The sequence below is a fragment of the Odocoileus virginianus genome, chromosome 1 (assembly GCF_023699985.2).
Source record: "Odocoileus virginianus isolate 20LAN1187 ecotype Illinois chromosome 1, Ovbor_1.2, whole genome shotgun sequence".
Taxonomy (NCBI): Eukaryota; Metazoa; Chordata; class Mammalia; order Artiodactyla; family Cervidae; genus Odocoileus; species Odocoileus virginianus.
The window spans coordinates 71,831,741-71,853,324 of NC_069674.1; the positions used below are offsets into that span (position 1 = coordinate 71,831,741).

Below are 21,584 nucleotides of genomic sequence, written 5' to 3' on the forward strand. Positions count from 1 at the left end.
AGGTTTCTTAGGAGGCAGGTAAGGTCGTCTGGTATTCCCATCCTCTTAAGAATTTTCCACAGTTTGTTGTGATCCACATAATCAAAGGCTTTAGCTTAGTCCCTGAAGCAGATGTTTTTCTGGAACTCTTGCTTTCTTCATGATCCAGTGGATGTTGACAATTTGATATCTGGTTCCTCTGCCTTTTCTACATCCAGCTTGAACATCTGGAAGTTCTCAGTTCATGTATTGTTGAAGCCTAGCTTGGAGAATTTTATGAATATAAATAAATATGTCTAATTTCTGACAGTGAAAATATGATAGCTTTATCACTGCAGAATCAATTTTTTAAATGTTTCTCAAGACTTTCTGTAAGCAAGTATCAATGGCATAATAGATATGTTTTGCTTTGAGGGGCTCATTTAGATATTGGTCATTTGAAACTGGTGTTGTATTAATATGTAGTATTCAGAATCCTCCTAAGTTAGTTCATGCCTTTAGAATTCTGCCATGTTTCTCTAGTCAAATGAGTTTCAGACTTTAATTTTCATTTTTTGGGGCTGTACCATACTTTGACTCCTAGTTATTGATATTATAATGGCTAAATCCCTTTGGATTTATTCCCTTTAATCATGACAACTGTAATCTGACTGTTTTTAAAGAAGTACTATTTTGAACTGTCTCATTTGGGATCATTTGCCAGCATATGAATGAGACTGTTTTAAATACTGGGTATAAAAAGATCTTAAGAAAAATGTTAATTTCAAAAGTTCTAAACTGAGTTCTGGAATCTTGATGATGTCTTGGTCTTTCAGGCTTTGGTAAGTCACAGAGTGCTTAAACTGAAATACCAACCGAGATTTAAAGTTGTTTCTGGTGATAACAAGTTGAATTAGCATAACTGATGGAAAAATAAATGCATAATCACACAAATATCTAAGCCCTGTGTTTGGTGAGTTGATGGTTTTCCGGATGTTACAATGAAAACTGTATTTTTAATACCCTGTATTTATGTTAGGCACTACTTATTAATGTCATTTGCAAGTGTATTTCATTTTCTAGATAAAACTTTTCTTTTTAAAGAAAGGCATAGGCTGATTCATGTTTGGTAAAAACCACTACAATATTGTAAAGTAATTAGCCTCCAACTAATAAAAATAATTGGGAAAAAAATTAAGACTAAAACAAAATAAAATAAAAAAATAAAGTAAGGCATAATATTTCTCATTTGAAAAGAATTGAGAATTATTGTAAAGGGATTCTGTAAACCTGAGAAAACTGAGCCAGACAAAATATCAATTAGAAAGATACACAAATCAGTCATATTTCCTAAGGACTTAGCAGTTTACTATCAGTTAGTTATAGTCTTAAATTGGCATAATTATAGAAAGATTAAATATGAAGAATTGCATCTAAGTTGTACATCTCTTTAGCATGGTACCTGTTTCAAAATTCAGATAGACCCTAAGTTCTCTTTCATGTCTTTTAAGATTTCATTTGGCTATCACAATATCATTAAAACAAAAGCATTTGGAATTCTGCTTTTGAGTAGAAAAAGTAATTATATAAATTGAATTGGTAAGTTAGAGACAGCAGAATAAAACCAGGTTACATGTTAACTCCTCTGCATAACTGACCTACCTTGAAGTGTTCTGTTCTGGTTAGCTTCCATATGTACTGTTTTTAACACCAAAGTGAAAATTAAAGGTTTAATAAATTGATTTTCTTCACATAAAGGAGTATACTGCATAGTGTAAGTAGTATGCAGTCCCGCCAGAAATTTTAGATACAAGGATTAAAACTTGGCTTTTACTGACTGTAGTTTAAATAGTTCAGTTGTTTAAGCTGTCGATTGGGTGAAGCTATGTTGCATGTCTTTCACAGATAAGGATGAAGACCATGTAAAAGCCAGTGTATTCTGGCTTTTTCCAGATTTTTAAGACTATCTTATGGACACAACTAGATAACTTATTAAATTTGCTAGTGTCAGTGTATTTTAGAGTTGGATTGATCCTAGAAAGATTATAGGTACTATAAATAAGCTATAATAATAAACTATAAATAATTTGGCACACCTCTCAAACTTATTTGTGATAGAGGATACCTCGAGAAACATAGGGTCCCCAGAGTCTTTGAAAGGGGTATGTTAGCATGTAATCAAGGTGTAGTCATAGATCCAGATAGCAGTGATGGTTATAATAGACCCCTATGTCATTCTCTTATATCTGAGGTTTTATGCATTTTTGTTTCTATAACTTTCTCTTCCCCTTAATTCCTAACCATGTGCAAATGAGAGCAGGACCAGGAATTTCATACTGTGTCCTAGAGCAGAGTTACCTGCTGCTGTTAACTTTTTCCTTAGCATGTCTAATGTCCTTTAGTACCGAAAGCATGATCTTCAGTTGGCTCAGTTTATATACCTCTGAATAGTTTTGAGAGCACCAAAAAAATAGTTCCAACATTTTTTTTTCCGTAGCAGTACAGAGTATTCTGAGTGTTCTTGATTATCTGACTAGGTTTTTTAATATAGAAACATAGTAAGTTTCATGTTTGGCATAGTAGATTGGATATTTGATAAGCTAAGTAGTTCTTTAAAAGTTGTGTTGACTTTGTGGCCAAAGTTTTAATGTGAAAAAATTTAGTTTCCTCATTTATTTATGGTGTAAATCGTACATGTACAAAATTTATTTACATTTTTTTCAGAAAAGAACCAAATTGTCTCCCACTGTGTCTCACGGAGGAACTAAGGCAATTAAAGTCATGTCCTCCTAAGATATTTTTGACATGGAGCTACCTCCTTTGAACGTCAAGCATGATACTTCAAAGAAAGGTCATGCCTTCCGAAAGTGTTTATTAGTTATTAGCACCTTTATAAGCCATGACCATGGCATCGAAATTGCACATTCTGTCATTGCAAATGCTTTTTGTTCAGAATCCAGTGCAGCAATGTATAAATGCTGAACCACTATATTGGTACAGCTGATGCTAAAATAATATTGTACATCAACAATACTTCAGTTAAAAAAGGCCAAATGCAAGAAATACCACTTCTATTGTGGAGTAAGTAAAATCAGTAAAGACTTGTATATCTCCTCTTTTAAGATACTAACCATACTGCCCATTGTTAACTCTGATTTTATTAGGTGATTGTATTATATGATTTAAATGTAGCTATCAAAAGGTAAGATCTTTTTGTAGATAATAGTAAAAAGCTCCCATTTCTTTCTATACTGTAGGATTTTAATTCCTAGCTAGATTCTTTCTACCCTGCTTTTTGTTTTTGGTAGGAAATGATGATTTATATACATGTGTTTATTTTAAAATCAATGTGCTATTAATATTGATAAAAAACAGTAAACTGACTAAATTATCTCCTGTAAAAGAGGGACTTCTATTAAATGATCACCCCAAAAAAAGAAAAAGGAAGAAAATCAAAATGATATTTAACTCCCTTCAGTTTATTTTTTAACATATTTTAAAGTTGTCTTAAGTAGAAGTAACTTCCCTTTAAAAAATATATTCTAAGTAGAATTTCATAGTTATCTTTTTTTAAAAACTGAATGTCACTCCCATTGTCTTTCCCTAACAGTTTTATTATCTTTTGTAAAGAAATGGGAGGAATTCCTTAAAATCTGAGTCTTGGTAATCTGTGTTCCTTTTGAGAAATTATTATTCTCTGAAGTTCTTACTTTCAACTATTAATGACAGTATGAATGATATAGCAATCAGTGGGAAAATTAAACCTTGCCTGGAGGTTTAACCTCTTTAACCTATATTTTTTACCTTCTTTAATCTACATTTTTTTTTAACTTAGCTCTCCTACATTTTCTCCTTCCTGCATTTCTCCTGTGTTAAAATCTAAAGTAATCAGTTTGTACTTTTAAAAATACATAATTTTACTTTGAAACAATTTTAACAATTGTTATTTAATAATTAGAAAAGTTGAGAGAACAGTGCAAAGAACTCCCATATATTTTTCACCCAGAGACCCAGTTCAGTTCTGTTAATTGTCCCTATTAATATCTTTTACAGCAAAAGGATCTAATCTGGGATCATATGCCACACTCAGGGGTCATGTCTTTTTAGTCTCCTTCACTCTGGGACAGACTTCAGTCTTTCCTCAAGTTTCATGTTTTTCAGTTTGGAAGATACAGGGCATTCACTTAGTAGAATATCCCTTAGTGTGGGTTTGTGCATTTGATGCAGTGGTTTTCTGCTTCTAGTTCCAGGTGACTCATGAGAGCTCAGTGTGTATCTCTTCCCTATGCTGTCTTCAGCATCATCAGTTGGTACTTGAAATTGGTCGTGGTAGGATTATCTCCACCATAGAAATCAGAGGACACTACAGACAAGGACTTTTTACACCTGGATAGCTGGTTGTTCAACAGTTAGCAGCGCACCACTGAGTTAGCTGTGTGATATTTCTTCATATTTAAACCCAGTTCCACATTTTTGGTAGGAATATCATTGTGTACTATCAGGTGGCAAACAGCGTAGATTTGTTCCTCACTAGTGATATTTATATGAATCACTTGATTAAGATAGTGTCTGCTAAATTTCTGGAGAAGGAAATGGCAACCCATTCCGTGTTCTTGCCTGGAGAATCCCAGGGACGGCAGAGCCTGGTGGGCTGCCGTCTGTGGGGTCACACAGAGTCGGACACGACTGAAGCGACTTAGCAATAGCAGCAGCAGCTAAATTTCTCCACTGTAAATTTATATACTTCTCCTTTGTAGTCAACAAATATCCTGTGTGGAGATACATTAACTATAAAAATGACCCGTTTCTCATCCCACCTTCACTTTCTAGTTTTAGCATCCATTGATGGTTCTTGCTTGAGTTATGGTAGTTGCCGAATGGTAATTTTTCTAACTGCATCATTTCCTTCTACATGTATTATTTAGCATTCATTTTAAGGAAGAGCTTTCCCTTAACCATTTACTTAGGGATTTTTATTTTTTCAATTTGTTATTGTCATTTTTTATTTGGATGATTAGATTGACTTCAGTTTGGCCAGGGGATACTTTAGAGGAGTTTCTTTTCTTTTGGGGATTTCCTTGTCATTTTCTGAACCCTTCCTTACTTTTTGGCACAACAAAATGTTTCCAGGTTCAACTTGTACTTTCTCTTCCTCAGGCTTGGAATGAACTGCTTCTTCAAGGAGAGTAGTTTGTGGAAACTAAGCTCTGAATGCTGGATACACTCATTGCTGTTGTGGTGTTGCCACCCTGGAGCCTTCTCAGTGGGAAGATCTAGAAAGTGTGTGTGTGTGTGTGTCCTTTTACATTTATATTTATTTCTTTGTCTAGATATAAGCCATGGATTTTCAGAGAGAGTTCCAGTTCAGATGCAATACCACAAAGCTTATTGTATCTTTTCTCCTCTTCATATTTTCATTCTCTGTCACTGAAAAACCTGGTTCCAGTCCTTAATATACTTATTTAATTAATCCTCTGTGTGTATTGATAGCCCGTCTCCAGTCCTCTGGGCTGCACCTTGCCCCCTGCCCTAAAACTGCCTTCAAATTAGTTGCCATTATTGTCTGTTGCTGGGCGACTCCTGCTGTTCCATTCCAACTACTCTATGCTCTTGCAACTCTTTTATTACCACTGCTGTTATCAGCCACTACCAGGATGCCTCAATTTGTATTTTAAGCTGCTTTGTAAACCCTGAGGTTTGTACTTACATTTAGTATTTTCTTTGTTATTTCAGCTTGATTTTCAACTTATCTGCATTTAGTGTGAGAGAAATATCAAATAGCTACTGTAGCTTAGTAAATTACTGTTCATACCTTCTGACAGCATTACTTATAATTTGAGGAGATGTTGGGAGAAACCGCCCAGAGAAAATTGGAAGGAGGCAGAGGTAAGAGAGGAAGTAGGAGATAGCTGAAAGGTATATGGAATGAGTGCTACTAGAACTCTTTCTCTTGGTTTAATACAGTCTTTACTTTGTCCTGGTAAAGAAAGAATGCATTCTCCTTAGAAATATTTTTAAAGCAGCCATTATTACAGATTCAAGCCCTTTTCCTAGGTTCCTATCTTTTGATCCTTTGGGGTTCTGGGTCACTCTTCAAGGTTACAGCTACTTTTTCCGCTTTGACAATTGTCTTCTAGGCCTATGTTATCAACTGTCTACTGATCTTTCTCAGGATGTTCCTGGGGACTTTAGCTCCAACATTTTCATCTTTCTTCTCGAATAAATTTCTCTCCTTGCATATCCTGGCTGATTAATAACTCTATTCTACTAACTTTCCAGTCTTCTTTCCTCTTATTCATGGCCTTACTCCTCCCTTTCCAACCTAGTACAATTTCCGTGAAACTTCATAATACCTTTCCAGCACACTCTTTCACTGTCTGAGTTTCCCACATTCTTATAAGGTCAAGTAATTTCACTTCTTTTGGTATTTTTCTACATCTCCATGTTGCACAGTGTTCAAGGGAGAGGTAAAGGGAACAGTAAATGACATTTCTCTAGGCAGAGAAGGTTACAGGTGTTCTCTCACCTTTTATTTTCTCTTTTGCCCTGTCTCTCCTCTCTCCCACAGTTCATTTTCCTCCCTGCGTCTGCCATGCTTAAATGATCTTTGTTCTGTAGTGCATGCCCTTAGTCTCTCTGTGCCTCTTAGGGTCATACAGAAAGAAAAGGGTGAGATGATTGGGCATTGGGTCTTGCACCTTTGTGAAGATCTGTTCTTTGTGACCAGGAAGGATGTATTGGAGCTCTGTAGAGCACATGGGAGGGATGATCTGTCTGTCCCCTTTCGTAATCTTGCAGGAGAAGGTCGGAAGTGTAAGACAAACTTTCTAGGCTTTGAGTGTGTTAAGAAGAAATCCTAACAGGCGGTTTCCCCAAGAGTGGGCTGTTGGAGATCATATAGAGAATAAACCTCAGTCAGAAGGTCTGTGTTCTGATGTCAACTTTGGCTCTAACTGGCTGTGTGACCTTAAATTAATCATCTAGACCTCTTTTTATTTCTGATGTATTGTTTCCAAAGTGAGCATTTAGCATAGATGAGTTACAGTGTCCTGTACAGTTCTGATAGATTCCAATAGAACTGAGCAACTGTAGTGTTAAAGAACATTTTTCCCCAAAGAAACATTCCCCCCCCCCCCCCCCCATTTAAAAGTTCTTCTGTTTTTTGACCTACATGAAGGCATTGTACTAGTTTTATTGTTCCTGTCTTACAAAATGGATACTCTGGAGAAAATTCAAGGGAATTTATTTTGAATACAATTAGACACAATTGCTTTTTAATAATATTTTATGATAGACTTAATCTGCATTGAGCACATTTAAAGTTTGTGTGGGATTTGCATTGTATTTCTTCTACTAACCATTTCTTTTGGATAGCCATTCTTTCACCCGCTGGATCCCTCAAGCATTTGCCTATTAATCAAAAATTATTTATTATTTTCCATGTTACATATTATGTATTGAGAAAAACTTAATTCCTGTAAATGAAGAACCTCAAGTGTAGTCTTTTAGATACTTGTAAGCTACATGATTACTGATATTTTTTTTTGGAGTATTTCAGTGGGTGAAAGAGGTTACTTCTTTCTCTTTGTGTTCTTCATTTTTACCTCTTCCATTATGTAAAGTTTTGTACCAAGTTTTCCCTTTTTCCATGTGCTTTTATGTTACAAAAGGTCCCGTGTCTCCCTTGTGTATTAAAATGAATTTGTCAGAGGTGTTTAGGTATCCACACTTATGATAAAGTGTTTGGGTAAATGACAGTATTAAAATTAAGTTAAACCACTAATTGTAACTTAATTTTGTAATTAGTGAGGTGGTTTTTTTTTTTAATTAGTCTTTAAAAGTATATTATTAACCATAATAAAATGGGCAAAATTTTGATCCTAGGTTTTGCTAAAAGACCGGTTGATTTTGACCAAATATTGTTTGGTAAGTTAGGGCATGTCTCCTAGAATTGCTGTTTGTAAAACCTTAAAACTTATAAAGTAAGGTAAAATAGGACCTTGATTTTCATATTTATTTTTTATGATAGATATTATATTTCTGAATTACTTATTGTAAATATAAGATAGCAATTAAAATCTGAGAAATAGCTACCATGTTTAATTTTTAGCAGACTGTAATTTCTACTGGTAACCTATCCAGAATAAACTAAGTCCATATAACATGTTTCACACATCTTTCTTTTTAGATCAAAGAAAGCAAAGAATTCAATTGATAAATCAACTGAGACTGACAATGGCTATGTATCCCTTGATGGGAAAAAGACTGTTAAAAGCAGCGAAGATGGAATACAAAGCCATGAACCTGAGTGTGAAACTCTTCGACCAGAAGAGGCAACCTGGAACACCGGAACACTGAGGAATATCCCCAGCAAAGTGAGTGTGATTAAAAAAAATAATAATACTTTGTGTGATTTTACATTAGTTAATGGAAAGTGACTTAGACATAGTAGTTACCCTTGAGTGTATATATATTCTCCGGAATTTATTCTGTGAGCCTTTACAAATCACACTGATAATACTGAAAATAGATAAAGTAGTGTGAATAAGCCTGATTTCCATTATAACCTGGCACCTTCTAAATTAATTGATTGACTCCAATTTTTCTAAAATGTTAAATTAGATTTAAATTTATAATTAATGTTCCTTAAACCTTACTTTTTATTTCTCTATTTCCATTTGTGTAAATGAATTTGTTTCAAATGGAAGATCTGTGTTAATCTAAAAGCTTAACCTGGGACCCTGGTTTTCCTTTAATGTTCTCTATAAGAAAATCTTACTTTGTTTTTCCTACCTTTGTGACCTTTGGTGTCAGCACATTTGTTTTGTTTTTTAAAATTCTTACAGAGAAAATATTTAAGGATAACAATTATTTATTTACTTTTCTAAAAGAAACCCTAGGTTTATTGTAACATAGCCTATTATAAATATCTTCTTTCTTCATTTCCCTGAGATTTTTTGGTTAAATAATTTTTTTCTTTAAAAGCTGTTACAGAGAAAAAAATGTGGTCAAATTAAAAGATAATACCTTAGTTACATTTAGAAATATAAGCATGAATGTGGGTATTGAGGAATAGTAAATGAACAAAAGAGGAGTCTCTATTTGAGTAAAGTATGTGCTATTGCTTGACAGTACATATATTTTCAGTACCTGTAGTTGTATAATAAATATCATGGAGTGGCAGTAAAATAGAGTCCCTTACCGTAATTTTAGATTTTTGAGGCATTTAACTCTCTGGTAATGTGAACCTAACATCACTAGCATGTCTCAACAAATGAAGTTTTTAGTCATGCAGTTTTCAAACATATTTCCAGGTATGTATTACCTACTAACATTCTATAAGAGGAACATGAAAGTATCAATAAAGTATCTGTTCTGAAGTCTCTTGGTTTCAGAATTTCTGAAATCTGGGTGTCTTAATGTGTACATGATGTTGTCTGTCTGATATGTGTTTCATTTGGCTACCAGTCACCTCCTCTTGCCTTGTAAACCATTATTAAATCAGGGCTGGTTTTATGTCATTTTTGGTTTGTGAAAATAGTAAATTCATTTTAGGTCTCTCAGCTTCTTTTAAAGGGTCTCTTTTCTACTTTTATACTATTTTATGTTCTCATAATTTTATAAGCTATTTCAAATCTTTTGAACAGAAACGTTGTAGGACAATATTTGATAAAAGACTGTTGAGTTACTCTTAAAAGAACAGTACCAAAATCACTGATTTAAGACGTTTTTTAGAAAATCAGGTGGTATTAATCAGTTACTTTGACATTTTTAGATGTATTTGAAGGTATGTGTATATATGTATGTATAATTTAAAGTTTTGCAGTTTTAAAGCTACAGGTTTAGTCACAAATTACCAATGATCCTCTTTGCATACTTCTAACTTAGGACCCCCAAAGGACAGTAACAAATGTCTCTGATGAAGTCTCCAGTGAAGAAGGTCCAGAAACAGGATACCCATTGCGCCGTCATGCAGACAGGACTTCTGAGAGCATTCTTCGGAATAGAAAGTCACACCATTATAAGAAACATTACCCTAATGAGGTATTTACTTTGGCCTTACATTTGTGCATATGTATCTATATGTTTTTAACTTACAACTTCTTTCAACTGTTGAATATATTACTGAAATAAATATCTCCCATCAGTCTCAATATCTTACTGTTAATATGATCTGGATTTATAGAAGAGTACTTTTAGATTTATATATTTCACATATAAATAGCCACACATTTTTATTCACTTTGTGCATCATCTCTGAGGATTCATACAGTTTGTTGTTTTCTTTTAAAGAGCATTCTGGAGAGACAGTCCGTGAACTCCCATGTTAGACTTCCACAATTTGAAAAGGCTTTATAACTTCTAAATTATAGCAGTGTTACTATTCTAAGTGACTTCCTTCATGTCACTGTCACTAGTTACATTGCCCCAGACTATAAAATTCAATTCCTTTTTCTTCTATAACTCTGTATTTCTTTATTAATGTGTGTTTTTCTTTAAACCTTTTTTCCAGCTTTATTACATCTCTTGATGTTGTCATATCTCTGGAAACTATTTCAATAGAAAAAATTTTTCATTCAGTTGTATTTTCACATTTTCTTAGGAATAGAACATTGTCTTTCTTCAGGGCACATGAATTACTCCTTTTGTCACTTTCTGATAAATGTTACCTTCTGCTCTTTTTGTACTATATTAGAGTATAATTTTTTTTTTCTTGATGGTTTAGAGTCAAACTTCTGAAAAATCTAATATTATTCTATGTTGTAATATGAAAACCTTAAGAGTTTTAAGATTAAAGGAGTTACTTGTTTTTCCTATACTTTTCTTTGTGATTCTGTTTCTGGTTAATCTTTCTTGTGAACTGTGGCTGTTTCTTCTGTCAGTGGCTGCCATTAGAGAGACACTTAATGCCAGTGTGTCTACTCATTGCCTCTTCGCCCACAACTGATGTTCCGTCTCCTGTTCCTAAGCCAGATAACCATGCTTGTGAGATTTATAGTCTATAAACAGGTGAAAGTCTGTTGGTCCTGGAAAGGATTCAGAACCTTCTATAAAAAGAGGTCTCCACTCTCCTATAGAATAAAATATTTGGCTTTAAAGTTACTTTTCTTTACCCATAATCTTTACTTTTCTTGAGTTGCAGCTGTATTTTGAGATATTGAGATTCTTTTTTTTTTTTTAAACAGTTTATTTGGCTACACCAGGTCTTAGTTACTGCGTGTGGGATCTATTTTCCTGGTCAGGGATCGAACCTGGGCCCCCTGGATTGGGAGCTAGGGGTCTTAGCCACTGGACAACCAGGGAAGTCCTGATACTGAGATTCTTGAAGGACAGAACATTATTCTGCTAATCTTAACTTTTAAATAAATGTTTCTTCAACTCTTCCAGATTCCAAGCTAAGTAAGGCTGATAATTAATGAGTAGGCATTGGTTGTTTTAAATCTTTTAAAAGTGATGTAAAAGATTACATTAAAAATAAAACCAGATCTTCAGATTCTACATCTGTGAAGTGAGGAACTTGAGACTAGAGGATATTTAAAGGCTGTATTTCAAAATTTTTTACTCTCAAGTCAAACCAACTGAAAAGTTTTTCTTATTTTTTATTAAAAAAGCAAAACAAAACCTCCTTTGAATAAGTAAAATTCAAACAGGATTTATAGTGTTGTTTTGCATCTATATGTAGTTATTGCTGTACTTTTCAAATTAGTAGTGATACTGTTTTCTTTTAGGGTGAGGCACAAATAAATCATTTGGGGAAACACTTTGTGCAGGAGCAGGACTGATGGGCCTCACCAGAAGAGTACTTTTCAGGAACTCAGCCATTTGTTGTAAGCCTCCCAGATATTAGCATCTGTAGATATACCTTGTAGGGGCATTTTGTTTTTCAGGAAGAAATCATCCAATCTTCTACTGGTATGGGAGTGGTAGGTACTATACTATGCTGTCATGGTGTTTGGCACCAAGGGGATTGGGGATGAGGTGTGATCTTGCCATTCAGTATCTTGGACTTTGACTTAACTCTCCTGCCTCTTACCCCTCAACTCCCTACCCTGGTTCCTTGGCTGTTTCTGCTGGGTTTCTTCTGATGGGTTTCTTCCAGTCTCCTATTGGGAAGGTGGTGGTGGAATTACTCGGTTATCTGGGATATAGGAGATATCCTGGGTAATTGGTAGCTCCTTTTAAGCATTTGTACTATTTCTTAGCTCTGTCTTGCTTTGTTTAACTCTGCAAGTGTCTCAGTTTTTATTTCTTGTTGTGAATTAGCTTTTCATCTGATGATGGGAAGTGTAATGAAGAAACAGTGGGCTTGGAGTCAGACGACTTAAGTGACTTTGGAAAAATTGTTTAGCTTACGTGAGTCTCAGTTTCTGCTTCTGTACAGTGGGGAGAGGAGGGCACTAGCCTCATCAGATTGTTAGGTTTAAATAAGATTATGCATAATTGCCTGGCACAAAGCATTTATGTTATAAATGCTTCGTCCCTTCAGCTATTTCAGTTCAAATAAATAGTCTTTCTTAATATGATTGTATCCTCAATTGAAACTACCAGTCTAGAGATTTGAGATAAGCAGAGGAAACCATATTAAATGACCTATTGAGCTATTTTCTTCAGTTCTAAAATTTCCTACTTTCAGGCTTAATTCAGCAATTTGCAGTGACATTTAAAGTGGCCATTAACCACCTAAATATTTCAGGTAAAATTCTGTTTGAAATGTAAGCAATTATAGGTAATAATTTTTAGATTTTACATTTGTGAAATGGCCCACTCATCAATGAATATTTGATGAAATACGTTTATTAAAAATTACATAACATTTTTTTAATCTCTGAAATCACCCATTAGTTTCACTTAAACAGTTATCAGGCCTTTAATCTTATTACTTATATTTGTATCTGGTTAGCAAGTCTGCATCAGAAATTAGTTACAGATAATCTAGTTTCATAAAAAATTTTGATTTAGCAATTACTGATTACTTAATACAGTGTGTCTTCCTATCTAATGAAAACAGATTATGTTTCAAATATGGTTGACATTACTGAGTCTGAAGTATTTTGGGAGTGTATGTCTTAAAACAAAGTTGACTTATTTTTACCCTTTTTTCTTTCTTTATTCATTTTCTTGCTCAGCTCTTCTGGAAAATTTTTCTCTCTCAAACCATACTCCTCCCATAAATACTCTTATCAATACACTAAATTTATGTTTATGTTATCCCATCCTAGTGTCAATAAATTAATTATCAATAATATATCTAATTCATTTAAGATATTTTGTTATTTGTGCTAATGATGGCCAAAAAAAGTGTTTGGTTTCTGTCTTTCATGGACTTATAGTATATTTAAGAGATATGATATATTTGAGAATATGAACTATATTGAGCATTTAATTAACATAGATAAATTTCAGATGCCAGAAAACAACACAAAATTTGTCATTAAATGAACATAAAAAGTAATAACTTGCTTTAGGGACAGAATGATTGCTCTAAGTAGAGAGTAGCTTTCTTTTTTCTTTTTTTAAAATTTATTTATTTTAATGGGAGGCTAGTTACTTTACAATATTGTAGTGGTTTTTGACATACATTGACATGAATCAGCCATGGGTAGAGAGTAGCTTTAAACTAACATTTGTTGAGCCCCTGCTTTGTACTAGGTTTGCATTAAAAGCCACAGCGCTCATTTAATTTTCAGTATTTCTTTAAGGTAGGTAATTTTATTCCCCATTGGTAGATGATTCAGTAACAATGTAAGACAGCTAGAAAGGGTAGAGATGGTATTTTCCTGATAGTTTTGTAGAGTAGACTTTAAAGGAGAGTAGGATTAGCAGTAAGTGCTAGGAACATGATTAGAGGCTGGAGTGGCAAAGAGAAAGTGGTGTTGAGGGGCTAGGGAGTAGCCCAGTGTCACTGTAGAAGTAGACAACAGGGTCCGAGGTAGCACATTCAAAGATAAGCATGCAGGTTGAAGGAATGTGAGAAGCCACAGAAAGATTTTAGTCTGAGGAAGGAAAGAGCAGCTGCACTGTGGAAAGGTTAATCTAGAAATAGGGAAAGTCCTTTCAGATAGGGGTCAGTAAGGAAGGCCTTACAGCAAATAAAATGTGAATGATGAAATCTGAACTGTTGTGGCAACATGGCAAATACAGAGGAATAAGTGTAAAACATTTGCAAGTAAAATTGACAATCTTACCAATAGGATGGGTAAAAACAAATCCAAAAATTTCAGCGTACTTGACTATAAGGATGGCTATTACCATTCTTTATTTAGGAAGTTATTAAAAAAAAAAAAAGAACAACTTCCCTGGTAGTTCAGACAGTAAAGCGTCTGCCTACAATGCGGGAGACCTGGGTTCAATCCCTGGGTCGGGAAGATCCCCTGGAGAAGGAAATATCTACCCACTCCAGTATTCATGCCTGGAAAATCCCATGGATCGAGGAGCCTGCGGGGCTACAAAGTCGGACACGACTGAGCGACTTCACTTTCACTTTTGAATTAATTTAAATTAAAATTTTACTCAAAGGTATTTATTTTGTATTTGAAAAAACTCCCAGTGGAAAAGTATATTGATGAGAAATTATTTAACTTATACCTTTTAGTTTTTCACTTTTTTTTTTAAACCATAGATTATCTAAAAAACCTGGGGCTTCCTGGGTAGCTCAGCTGGTAAAGAATCCACCTGCAATTCAGGAGACCCTGGTTCGATTCCTGGTTCAGAAAGTTCCCCTGGCTAAGGGATAGGCTACCCACTCCATTATTCTTGGGTTTTCGTGGTGGCTCAGATGGTAACGAATCTGCCTGCAGTGTGGGAAACCTGGGTTCCATCCCTGGGTTGGGAAGATCCCCTGGAGCAGAGCATGGCAACCTACCCCCCTGTATTCTTGATTGGAGAATCCCATGAACAGAGGAGCCTGGCAGGCTATAGTCCATGGGGTCGCAAAGAGTCAGACATGACTAAGCACAGCACACATCTAAAAAACACAAATTGGCAGTTATCTTCCTGGTATAGAGTATTTGTTAATTTTATATCAATTTATTGAACTTCTGTTTGAAAAACAAAAACAGTAGATATATGAAACCTGTTGTTGCTTAAAAAAAAAAGACTAGAGTAAGAAAAGAACTTCATTAAATATATCAGTTAAAGTGGGTTAGTATTCACTGACTATGCAGTCCATATAGATTTAGGCTAGTCTTTGAATTCTGAACTTTGTATAAAGTTTAAGAGAAAACAGGTACAGCTTTTGCCTGCAAAATAACACTGGAGCTAAGATGTGAAATCACATTTTGATATGAGAAAATTTTGTTACTCCTTAAAAATAATATGTATTTTAATGTTTTGCTGTTTATTTCTCTGTCATTGGGCAGTGTGTTTTTTGTTTTAGTAAAAAGTAGCTATATGTTTCTGATAAAATCCATTGAGTTGGAAAGGGTACATAAATTGTATTAATGTCAAAGAATATCTTGATTTCAGGATGCCCCTAAATCGGGTACTAGTTGCAGCTCTCGCTGTTCAAGTTCCAGACAGGATTCTGAGAGCACAAGGCCAGAATCTGAAACAGAAGATGTATTATGGGAAGACTTGTTACATTGTGCAGAATGCCGATCATCTTGTACCAGTGAGACAGATGTGGAAAATCCTCAAATTAATCCATGTGTGAAAAAAGAATATAGAGACGACCCTTTTCATCAGGTTGGTTTACAGTGTTGGATTATGTGGGGCTGTTGGTCCAGCTCCTTTGAATGTATGTACATTTTACAGAGGTGAGAGAAAACTTACATTCAATTAAAATAGTGTTCCCATATTTTTATTTTTATGTGACCTGTGATCTGGCTTCATAGGAACATAGAATCTCAGTATTTATATAGTGATTGTCAATCACCTTGCAAACATATGTTCCTAAGAAATTGTTGGTAAATAGAATTTTCTAAGTCAGATTGTACTTTAGATGTATTAGTCCTTTTCTTACTAAGCATACTTCATGGTCAGATTCATCTATACCTGTGACCTTAATTCCACACACGTATACGATTATAATTCACAAATCTACACCTCATGAATATCAGATTTCTATTTCAAAGTGCCTATAGTAATGCTATCCAACAAAAATAAAATGAGTTACATACATAATTTAAAATTTTCTGGTAGTCTCATTTAAAAACATTTAAAAAGGTAAAGTTCGTTTAAATATGTTTTGTTTAACCCAGTATATTTAAAACATTATCATTTCAATATATAACTACTATGAGAAGATCCAGTGTACTGCAACTAAGACCCGATGCAGCTAAATAAATAAATAAAATAAATAAATACTTTAAAAAAAAAAAAAGAAGCATAACTCTGACAAGTTGGAGAAAGTGAAGGAATGTATTGGTCCCCAGCTGCTAGATGTGAAGATGGGAGAGCTCTTATGTGCATAGGAGAAAAACAGGTGGGAAAATCGGTACAGTTTTGGTTTCTTAGAGTTCTGGAGAAAAGGTATACTTAGGAAGCCTAGCCTCCAACAGGACAAGGAACACATCCTCTGCTGAAACAGGCAGGGGAGGAAGAGTGCATGAAGCAAGTCAGACCATGAGAGTTACTGCATGATATCTATTCTTTGAAGTGCTGGAGGCCATATGGTCTCTTAATAGTGAAGAAGTGAGATAATAGGATAAGGGGCTTGTGGATAGTGGTGAAGGCTTCGCATTATCATTTATGGGAAATGGAGATGGTGAGGAGAGAGTATATGTTTGTTTGTGTTCAAGCCATATAACACATTAAAAGAGTCACAGTCCTACTTGGTTGAGTGAAATCTTGGTTTAGCTGGAATCTAAAACTATGAATTTGTAGCTGCCCATTCTACACATTTTCCAAAGCAAACCATTCAACATTACAGTAATTCAAGCCTGTGCTCCAGTCACTGATGCTGAAGAAGTTGAAGTTGACTAGTTCTATGAAGACTTACAACACCTTCTAGAACTAACACCAAAAAAAGATGTCCTTTTTATCATAGGGGATTGGAACACAAAAGTAGGAAGTCAAGAGATAATCAGAGAAGCAAGTTTTACCTTGGAGTATAAAATGAAACAAGGCAAAGGCTGACAGATTTTGTCAAGAGAACTTGCTGGTCATAGCAAACACTCTTTTCCAACAACCCAAGAGATGATTCTACACATGGACACCACCAGATGGTCAATATCGAAGTCAGATTGATTATGTTCTTGGTACCTGAAGATGGAGAAACTATATATAGTCAGCAAAAGCAAGATCTGGAGCTGACTGTGGCTCCGATCATGAGCTCCTTATTGCATAATTTAGGCTTAAATTGCAGAAAGTAGGGAAAACCATTCAGGTATGACCTAAATCAAATCCCTTTTGATTATACAGTGAAGGTAATGAATAGATTCAAGGGATTAGATCTGTTAGAGTGCCTGAAGAACTAGGGATGGAAGTTCATAACAATATACAGGAGGCAGTAACCAAAACCATCCCAAAGAAATGTAAAGTGGTTGTCTGAGGAGGCTTTATAGATAGTTGAGCAAAGAAGAGAAGCAAAAGAAAAGAGAGAAAGGGAAAGATATACCAAACTGAATGCAGAATTCCAGAGAATAGAAAGGAGAGAGAGAGTCTTAAATAATGCAAAAAAATAGAGGAAGACAATAGAATAGAAAAGCCTAGAGATCTCTTCAAGAAAATTGGAAATATCAAGGTAACATTTCATGCAAGGATGGGCACCATAAAGGGCAGAAATGGTAAGAACCAAACAGAAGCAGAAGAGATTGAGAGTACATAGAAGAACTGTACAAAAAAGATCTTAATGGCCCAGATAACCACGATGGTGTGTTCACTCACATAGAACTGGATATCCTAGAGTGTGAAGTCAAGTGAGCCTTAGGAAGCATTACTACTAACAAAGCTTGTAGACGTGCTGGATTTCTAGGTGAGCTGTTTAAAATCCTACAAGATGATGCTGTTAAAGTGCTACACTGAATATGCCAACAAATCTGGAAAACTCAGCAGTGGCCACAGGAGTGGAAAAGTCAGTTTTCATTCCAATTTCCCAAAGAAGGGCAATGCCAAAGAATGTTGAAACTACCATACAGTTGCACTCATTTCACTTGCTAGCAAGGAAATACTCAAAATCCTTCAAGCTAGGGTTCAATAGCATGTGAACCAAGAACTTCTAGATGTACAAACTGGATTTAGAAAAGGAAGATGAACCAGAGATCAAATTGCCAGCATTCATTGGATCATGAAGAAAGCAAGGGAGTTCCAGAAATTTCTGCTTCATTGACTATGCTAAAGCCTTTGTGTAGATCTCAGCAAACTATGGAAAATTCTTAAACAGATGAGAATACTAGTCCACCCTACCTGCCTCCCGAGAAACCTATATGTGGGTCAAGAATCAACAGTTAGAACTGGACATGGAACATCCGATTTTCCAAATTGGAAAAGGAGTACATTGTATATTGTCACCTGCTTATTTAATTTATATGCAGAGTACATCATGCAAAATGCCGTGCTAAATAACTCACAAGCTGGAATCAAGATTGCAAGGAGAAATATCAACAACCTCAGATATGCAAATGATACCACCCTAATGGCAGAAAGGGAAGAAGAACCAAAGAGCATCTTGATGAAGGTGAAAGAGGATAGTGAAAAAGCTGGCTTAAAATTCAACATTAAATAAAACCGAGATTATGGCATCTGGTCCCATCACTTATGGCAAATAGAAAGGGGAAAAGTGGAAGCAGTGACGGATTTTATTTTCTTGAGCTCCAAAATCACAGCCAATGATGACTGCAGCCATGAAATTAAGAAAGACACTTGCTCCTTGGAAGGAGAGCTATGACAAACCTCGATAGCATATTAAAAGCAGAGACATCACTTTGCTGACAAAGGTATGTATAGTCAAAGCTTTGGGTTTTCCAGTAGTCATGTACAGATGTGAGAGTTGGACCATAAAGAAGGCTGTGCGAAAAGAATTGATGCTTTTGAACTGTGGTGTTGGAGAAGACTCTTGAGAGTCCCTTGGACTGCAAGGAGATCTAACCAGTCAATCCCAAAGGAAATCTGAATATTCATTGGAAGGACTAGCGCTGAAGCTGAACCTCCAATACTTTGGCCACGTGATGCAAAGAGCTGACTCACTGGAAAAGACCCTGATGCTGGGAATGATTGAAGGCAAAAGAAGAAGGAGGTGGCATAGGATGAGGTGATTAGATAGCATCACCAACTCACTGGACTTGAATTTGAGCAAACTCTGGGTTATAGTGGAGGACAGAGGAGCCTGGTGTGCCATAGTCCATGGGGTCACAAAGAGTTGGACATGACTTAGCAACTGAAAAGTAACAGTTTTACACAGTTGTATGATATTCTCTAGAATATAGTTTTAATAATTATAATAAAGATTTAATAAGCATTGGCCCTATATATCATCCATTGTACAAAGTAATCTAGATGCATTGCCTCATATAATCTCCATGATCTATGTCAATGTAGTTTGTTTTTTGTTGCATAAATGAGATGAAGGCTCAGGATTAAATAATGTACCCAGAGTCACACAGTGTAGGTGCCAAGTAGTTGCTATTGAAGGGACAGGAAAGGGGATGCTATGCTGGTTAAAATAATGGATATGGCAAGAAGCTAGACATGTTAAGTTGAGAAGGAAATATGAAGAAGAGACTGATAGGTTGAAGAATATGTGTGTTCAAGGAAAAGTGTGTTTTAACTGGAAGGTTTGAGTTATCTTTCCTCTCTGGTAAGATGAAAGATTGTGGTTAGAGGCTCATTTCAGAAGTAGGCATTTCTGTATGGTGACAGGGTCCAGGGTGTGGTCATGGGACTAGCTGAAGATCCCTCGAATTTAAGAACTGAAAAAAAAAACAGTGAATAATGCATGGGAAAAGGGTGATGGATGAGTCACCTGTATATTCATCTAAGTCAATGAGGATAATAACTGGATTTTAGGTTTATGAAAATGTCTGAGCTCTTTTCTCAGCAACCGCATAAGTGGCACGGAGGTAGGGACCACACGTTGCTTTGCTCATTGTTGTATCACACAGCGCTTGGTACATAGTAGGTGCTTAATGTTAGTTGAGTGAAATAATGAAACAAAAATTTTCAAAAGGTGCTAAGTAGACCTTTCTTAAATGATTAAAAATTTTGTTGTAATGAATGCTCCATAGAATAAATTTTGGTCCTAATTATATCTCTTTTTTCCTTTTTTTTTGTAAGATAAAATTTTTTTTTTTTTTTACTGTTTTACTCTACATATTAATTACAGTATTCTAGGTTTACAGTGGTTTTGCTTTTTGATTTAGAACGATTTCACATGCATTTTGTATTCTCTGGGCTTCTAAAGACAAGCTCATATTTTCAGTCTTAGCTGAAATTAGCTCCCTTTAATGAGAAGCTGCCTTTTTTGTTTGTTTGTTTGGCTAAGATCTGTGTAAGGTTTGGAAGACCCTTTCCTGCCTATGGTGAAGACTGGAAAATTCCTCCCCATGAAGCACTGAGCATTTCAATGAGTGTGTTCTAGCCAGTGTGTCACCAAATATGTAGTTTTATTTTATTTTCTTGGTAAATAGTTACTGAAATATTTCTAAAAGGAAATTTTTATTCTGTAGCCATGGATGAGCATATAATATAAAGGCGCATTCCGGGGGCTTCCCTGGTGGCTCAGTAGTAAAGAATTCACCTGCCAATGCTGAAGACATGGTTTCGGTCCTTGTATCAGGAAGATCCCATGAAGAAGGAAATGGCAACCCACCCCAGAATTCTTGCCTGGGAAATGCCATGATAGAAGAGCCTGACAGGCTACAGTCCATGGGGTTGCAAAGAGTTGGCACAACTTAGTGAGTGACCACGCATTGACAAAGACACATTCGAGTGAAGTTCATTTTTCAGTGGGTAAAGCCATACTTACTGCTGTAGTTCCCAGAGGTGGAAACTTCAAGAAAGCTTTGAATGAACAGGGAACAAAGCAATTGAGATTTTGATAAGAATAATAAGAAATATTGAATGAGTTCTAAACTTTAGCTTGAAAAACATAGCTAAAAGAACCTGTTATCTGATGAAGCTGTAAAATGGAATGATTTGCTCTTAATGTTTTCTTTGAGACTTTTAAAAAATCTTTCATGTACCAAAGGCAGTGTATATTTCAATAAGACTGTTTTTTTTTGAGTACATTACACATGTACACACACATTCCTATATCTTTTTAAATTCTCCAGGTTTTAGTTGCTTTCTATGCTCTTGCCTTTGTCCTTTCTAGAAATAGGAAAATGCTATCAAATGCTAGATAGAAGGTACCTGAGCAAACTGAGTACTTTTAGAATTAGAGTGAAGAGTTTTTTTATTTCCTATTTCTTTTTCTAGATGGATGTTCTTGGTATTGTATATCTTGCTTCATATAATTCACTGTTAGAGACTGAGAGTTTAAAAAAAGGAGCCTGTATATCGATGCTTTAATCTACTACCTCTGTGGTTTAACACTCTTTGCATTCAGCTTCTCATACTTGTTCCAGGCTTTTTTGTTTCATCATTTTTCATAATTATTATAGTTTCAGGGAAATTTTGACATTTTAGTGTAAATTATTTCTGTTTTGTTTGGGGATAAATTATAAAATACAATTTGAGGAATTAGGTGG

General features: G+C 35.2%; 1 protein-coding gene across 4 annotated transcripts in view; it reads left to right on the forward strand.

The window, feature by feature from the left end:
• PHTF2 (putative homeodomain transcription factor 2) overlaps positions 1-21,584 on the forward strand; it is a 131,631-nt gene that overhangs the window by 92,105 nt on the left and 17,942 nt on the right. For 3 of the 4 annotated variants that reach the window (XM_070469825.1, XM_070469832.1, XM_070469830.1), the window contains 3 exons: positions 8,147-8,333; positions 9,847-10,002; positions 15,424-15,642. In XM_070469825.1, the coding sequence (XP_070325926.1) occupies positions 8,147-8,333; positions 9,847-10,002; positions 15,424-15,642 (562 nt within the window). Of the gene's footprint in view, positions 1-8,146; positions 8,334-9,846; positions 10,003-15,423; positions 15,643-21,584 lie in introns of those variants that run through there. The other variant, XM_070469833.1, reaches the window with a different exon arrangement.